This window comes from Pseudophryne corroboree, chromosome 1, assembly GCF_028390025.1.
Source record: "Pseudophryne corroboree isolate aPseCor3 chromosome 1, aPseCor3.hap2, whole genome shotgun sequence".
NCBI lineage: Eukaryota > Metazoa > Chordata > Amphibia > Anura > Myobatrachidae > Pseudophryne > Pseudophryne corroboree.
The window spans coordinates 242161276-242167214 of record NC_086444.1 but is presented as its reverse complement, the minus strand read 5'-3'; the positions used below and the strand labels follow the sequence as shown (position 1 = coordinate 242167214).

Below are 5939 nucleotides of genomic sequence, written 5' to 3'. Positions count from 1 at the left end.
GTCAGGATTGTGGCTATTGGGAACCCGACGCAGAGATCTTAACCGCATCCCTCTGTAATAAATGTCCCCTTTAACAGTACCTTGAAGGTAGGATTGTCCTCGCTTATCTCCCCTTAAAAAAAAAAAAATTTTAAGGGGGGATAAGTGAGGACAAATTTGGTCCAACAGCATTCCTATCATAACTCCCCCAAAAATTAAAAATATAATGATAAACCATAAAAAATACACAACACTTCTTTTTTGTTTTGAAAATAATTTACTTATAAAAATATATTAATTTTTAACACTTATGCAACTGGATTCATCGATAGGAATGACCAATATCCCAACGTTCAAAAGTCCAGGACAAAAAACCGACACTATGGTAACTATGAACAACATAAAAGAGTCGAGGAAACATGGAACAATTTGTCCAACGGAAACTAAAAAACTAATTAAAAAAATTATAATTTAATAATTGAAAAAAGTAGCCTCGTCCTCTGGGGGGAGCTGTGTACTCAGCATTGCTGAGTACAATCCAGTGGACAAAGTGCTGGTGGGAGGAGTGGGCAGAGTGGGTGTTGGTGGGGGTCCCGGCGAAAAAAAAGGGCGCTGTGGCGGAAGATTACCCGGCGGATAATAGTATGGTTGGGGATAAGGATACTGGGACTGTGGGGCATTTCGTGCGCGCCGCACAGGATTTGACATTAGATCCAGGTCATCGGATAGGTCATTATCCTCGGCCCTTCTCAATACATCAAATACTATGCGCCTGAAAGTTCTAAAAACAGTTTCGGGCATTACACGTATCTGAGATTCTATCGTGTTTGAAAATTGACGATAGAAGTCTGGTGGCCTATTAAGCATTTCCTCTGCCCGCTGGATAAATTGAACCGTGCTGGAGGATGCAGAATCGGAACTCAATGATGAATTCTTTTGTCTCCGCCTTGGTGGTGCTGTCGACCGAGATGGTGCTGACTCCTCACCACTGAGCTCCAGTTCTGTTGCCTCTGTTGCGGAAGTGTTCATTACCTCCGGGGTAGATTCCTGTAAAAAAAAAAGAAAATAAAACATTAGGGCGTTGATTAAACAATGATAAAGTTGAACATTTTAAAGTGTTTTAACTTACCGGATTAAGGGTCCCCTCTTCCTCTGGCGTCTTAGGAGACTCTTTATCCAGGCTACCCTGTCCATGTAATTTCGCCTCTCTCTCCAAAAGGAACTTCATCTGTTCATAATACCATAGCGTCGGCTGGTAAACATCATCAGTTCCGGCTCCTGAACGTTGAGACTCGATCACGCGTGTGTGTTCCTTCTTGAACACCGTCCGCAAGTTTGCTATCTTCTTCTTCGCCCAAAGTAGATCAGCATCACTGTTATGGGCTTTGCTGTACTCCACCAATTGTCTGTAGGCCTGATCCTTCTTCTGTCTGTTTGAAAAATCCTTGCTACGGACCTTCCACAGACATTCGCTGGCCCGATACACATCAATGAATCCAGTTGTGAACTCCCGGTCCATGTAAGAAGCCATTGCTGTGAGAAAAATAAAACAACACTATTTAAATAACAAGCAAGCAAAAACTTTAATAAAATATGTTGACCCTCGCATTAAAAAAACCATGCCGCTTATACACGTGTTGCGCCAGGAAATGGTGCTTATACACATGCTGCGCCAGGTAAAGCCGCTTATACACACATTGCAACCAGGTAAAGCCACTTAAGCACCACAAACATATAGTAACACCCCCTATCCCCCCCGCCTGCTAATACAGCTTCAAAGCACATTAAGCAGCCTGTCTAATCATACGGATACATCCATCTTCTCCTAGACCGCTATCACCAGCCGCATCACACTCCCCCATATATGTATCGCTCGATACACAGGACAGCCTCATAAAAACATAATTAATAACAACCCCCCCCACCCGGCTGTTAATACAGCCCACACTCCAGTGGCGTGTGGCGAGGTCAGTGGCTGGTGAGGCACTACAGCCATAATGTTCGCCGAATCCTGCCGATGACCCCCTACTGCCGCCGAGCCAATGCCCGCTACTGCCCCTGTGCCGATGCCCGCTGCCACCGCCAATGGCTTACAAACTCGCCCACCATCAACTTACCCAGCCCTCCACCCAGGGCTGGTGCTAGGGTGTTCGGCGCCCCCCCTGCAAATTATAAATTTGCGCCCTCCCATATTCCTTTGGCGCGCACCAGGAAAAGGGGTGTGGTCTCACAAGTAAGGGGCATAGCCACACAATAGTACCCCCATTCCAAATTACGCCACAATGTAGCACAATCTTATTCATCATATACGTAATGCCCCACAAGTAGTAGTAGCATCCTTATACATAGTGCACCCCCAGTAGTAGTAGCGTCCTTATACGTAAGGCCCCCCAAGTAGTAGTATTATTGTTATATCTAATGCCCCCCAAGTAATAGTAGCATCCTATACATAATGCTCCCCCCAAGTAGTAGTATCTTCCTTATACGTAATGACCCCCCTAGTAGTAGCATTGTTACACGTAATGGCCCCCCCATTAGTAGCGTTGTTACACGTAATGGCCCCCCCATTAGTGGACATTAATTAGTGGACATTCCCCATTAATGGAGAAGGGTCTGAATGGGTTAAAAAATAAAAAAAAATGCGTGAGGTCCCCCCTCCTAAGTATAACCAGCCTCGGGCTCTTTGAGCCGGTCCTGGTTGTTTAAATACTGGGAAAAAAATTGGACAGGGGTTCCCCGTATTTAGACAACCAGCACCGGGCTCTTAGTCCGGTCCTGGTTCCAAAAATACGGGGGACAAAAGATGTAGGGGTCCCCCGTATTTTTAAAACCAGCACCGGGCTCCACTAGCCAGGGACATAATGCCACAGCCGGGGGACACATTTATGTAGGTCCCTGCGGCTGTGGCATTACCCCCCCAACTAGTCACACCTGGCCGGGGTTCCCTGGAGGAGTGGGGACCCCTTAAATCAAGGGGTCCCCCCCTTCAGGCACCCAAGGGCCAGGGGTGAAGCCCGAGGCTGTCCCCAGCACCCCTGGGCGGTGGGTGCCGGGCTGATAGCCATGAGTATGTAAAAAAAAGAATATTGTTTTTTGTTGTGGAACTACAAGGCCCAGCAAGCCTCCCCCGCTTGCTGGTACTTGGAGAACCTCAAGTACCAGCATGCGGGGAAATAACGGGCCCGCTGGTACCTGTAGTTCTACAACAACAAAAATACCCAAATAAAAACACAACACACACACCGTGAAAGTAAAAATTTATTAAATACACACTTACACACTCACACATACTTACCTACATCCCACGCCGGTCACGTCCACTTGTCCAGTAGAATCCAATAGGGGTACCTGTAACAATGAGAGACAGATTACTTACCTACATCCCACGCCGGTCACGTCCACTTGTCCAGTAGAATCCAATAGGGGCACCTGTAAAAATTAAAATTACACTGACAGACGAAGTAATCCACAGGAGGAGAGAGATAGAGAGAGAGAAATAGAGAGAAATTAATGAATATTATGCAATCACTGATGTGGGAGGACGTTAGCACAGACAGGGGGGAGTGCTGCTACTGGCTGGGAGGACGGAGCCGGGGGAGGAACGAGGGGGAAGGGGAAATTCCTACCCAGCCACCGCACACATGCGCCGCGCCGGAAGAGGCAGCAGCACCCCCCCCCCCGTTCATACATAAATAATAAGGCCCCCGCCCCCCGACTGTTAATACATAAATAATAATGGTGTCACCCCCCCACCCCGGCTGTTAATACATTAATAATAATGGTTTCACCCCCCCCCCGGCTGTAAATACATATATGAAAATGGTGTCACCCCCCCCCCCCTCCGCCCCACACGGGTGGTCTTCAGTATGCCGGCGGTCGGGCTCCCGGCGACCAGCATACCGGCGCCGGGAGCCCGACAGCCGGCATACCGACACTTATTCGACCCCCCTGGAGGGAGAATAAAATAGTGTGGTGCGCCACCGTGCCCGTAGCGTGGTGAGCGCTGCGAGCCCGCAAGGGGCTCATTTGCGCTCGCCACACTGTCGGTAAGCCGGCGGCCGGCCTCCCGGCGCCGGTATGCTGGTCGCCGGCAGATCGTAGTGAACCCCCCCCCCCACACGGCTGTTAATACAACCCACACAAGTGCCCAGTTAACATCAATAATAATGGTCTCTTTCCCCCCCCCCCCCCCCCACCGGCTAGTAGTACATTAATAATAATGGTGTCACCCCACCCCCCGGCTGTAAATACATACAGCCCAGTTAACATCAATAACGGTGCCCCCCCCCCGCCCCTCCTCCCCTCCCCCGCTGGTAGTATATTAATAATAACAGTGTCACACCCAACCCCCCCACCCCCCCACCCCACCCCGGCAGTACATTAATAATAACAGTGTCACACCCCCCCCCCCCCCCACCCCGGCAGTACATTAATAATAACAGTGTCACACACACACACACACCCCTGTAAATACATGCATGAAAATGGTGTGTGTGTGTGTCCCCCCTCACGGCTGTTAATACAGCCCGGTCGATAACAAGGGGCTCAGCGCACCGCACGCAAACATCCCCCCCCCCCCCGCCCCGGCACCCATCAAGGCCTTTTATGCTGCCCACAGCGCACCCGTTGGCACTTACCGTTTTGCTGCTGCTGCTGCTGACGTGCGTTGCGCTGGCTGGCTGTAGCTGGTGTGACTCTAGTCTGTGGTGGTGAAGCAGGAGACGGAGACGGAGGCGGGACCAGCAGAGGAAGAAGACGAAGGCGGGACCAGGAGAGGCAGGAGGCGGAGGTTGGACCCGGCAGAGGACGGAGTGGCAGAGGAGAGTGACGTACATCGCTGTAGCACGTCGCTCATTCTGTACACACGAGCGATGTGCTAAGCGACTGTACTAGATTTTGCCTGCATGCAGGCCAATCTACAATCAGCGATAGCGATGCGCGGGGCTGCGCATCGCTATCGCTTTATGGCATACACACTGAGATATGTATGCTTAATTTCTAAGCAATCTAGTCAGATTGCTTAGATTTTAAGCACAGATCTCTCCGTGTGTACCCCCCTTTATTAGTCTGATACTTATCCAAAGAAGACATTATGATATCATCCATAGATCTATACAATTCTTTTCTTTGAAACCAAGGGTCCGGGGAGGCAGATTTCCAGCGCATCAGTATAACGGCCTTAGCTGCAATGTTGAGGTATTTCAACAGTAATTTTTTTGTAGACAGATAAGGACGAGGTATGCAAATTTAACAGCCAGAAACCACAAAACACATACAGTTCAGTTGTCATGATAAGTATTAAATTCACAGGTTTATGAATAGACATTAAGATATTATCTGTGTTCCCCTATCGACTCTCCTCCCTTTTCCTGGTATCATGAAGCTTTGCTCTTTGCTTAATGCTATGAGGAGTCTTCCTTGTTATCATTGGTCAAACTATTAAGTGCTATTCTTGACTTGTATCAATTGCTGCTGTTAAAGATATGTTATTCTGCCCAAAGCTATGTATGTCCATTAGTACTAGCACACTGAGCAAGAATTTTTGAAGCACCCCCTCCCCTTCCCTAAAATGTTTGCGCCACAAGACACGTGCACTCCTGGTATAGTGGGCATGGCATTGCAACTATATATTATGTTATCATACTATAAATATATATTATCACACCGCCCTGTACACACACAATTGACAGCCTTACACATAATGGGCCTAATTCAGACCTGATTGCTAGGCTGCGTTTTCGTACAAAGGGCGATCAGGTCTAAACCCGCGCATTGAATGGGTACAAAGCGGATCACTGCTCAGCGATGGGTTTGTGTGAAGGATTCGTTCGCATGGTCGTTCGCAAGGAGATTGACAGGAAGAAGGCGTTTATGGGTGTCAACTGACCGCTTTCTGGGAGTGTTTGGAAAAATGCAGGCGTGTCCAAGCATTTTCAGGAAGGGTCCCGGACATGCTGAAG

At 48.7% G+C, this 5939-nt stretch overlaps 1 protein-coding gene across 1 annotated transcript; it reads right to left on the bottom strand.

Annotated features, from left to right (window-relative positions):
• Window positions 1-273: 273 nt before the first annotated feature.
• LOC134916546 (uncharacterized) lies at window positions 274-1622 on the bottom strand. Its single transcript, XM_063920224.1, has 3 exons — window positions 1109-1622; window positions 609-1026; window positions 274-368 (listed from the first exon to the last, which is right to left on the bottom strand). The coding sequence occupies exons 1-3, from the start codon at window positions 1508-1510 to the stop codon at window positions 274-276; spliced, it is 915 nt and encodes a 304-aa protein (XP_063776294.1). The 5' UTR covers window positions 1511-1622.
• Between the last annotated feature and the right edge of the window lie 4317 nt (window positions 1623-5939).

Bases quoted from the DNA above. Each gene is read 5' to 3' on its own strand.
- LOC134916546 (XM_063920224.1), bottom strand. From the start codon at position 1,510: ATGGCTTCTTACATGGACCGGGAGTTCACAACTGGATTCATTGATGTG. The intron at 1,027-1,108 runs GTAAGTTAAAAC...TTTTTTTTACAG, and splicing joins AAGAGGGGACCCTTAATCCG to GAATCTACCCCGGAGGTAAT. The intron at 369-608 runs GTAATCTTCCGC...TGTTGTTCATAG, and splicing joins ACCATACTATTATCCGCCGG to TTACCATAGTGTCGGTTTTT.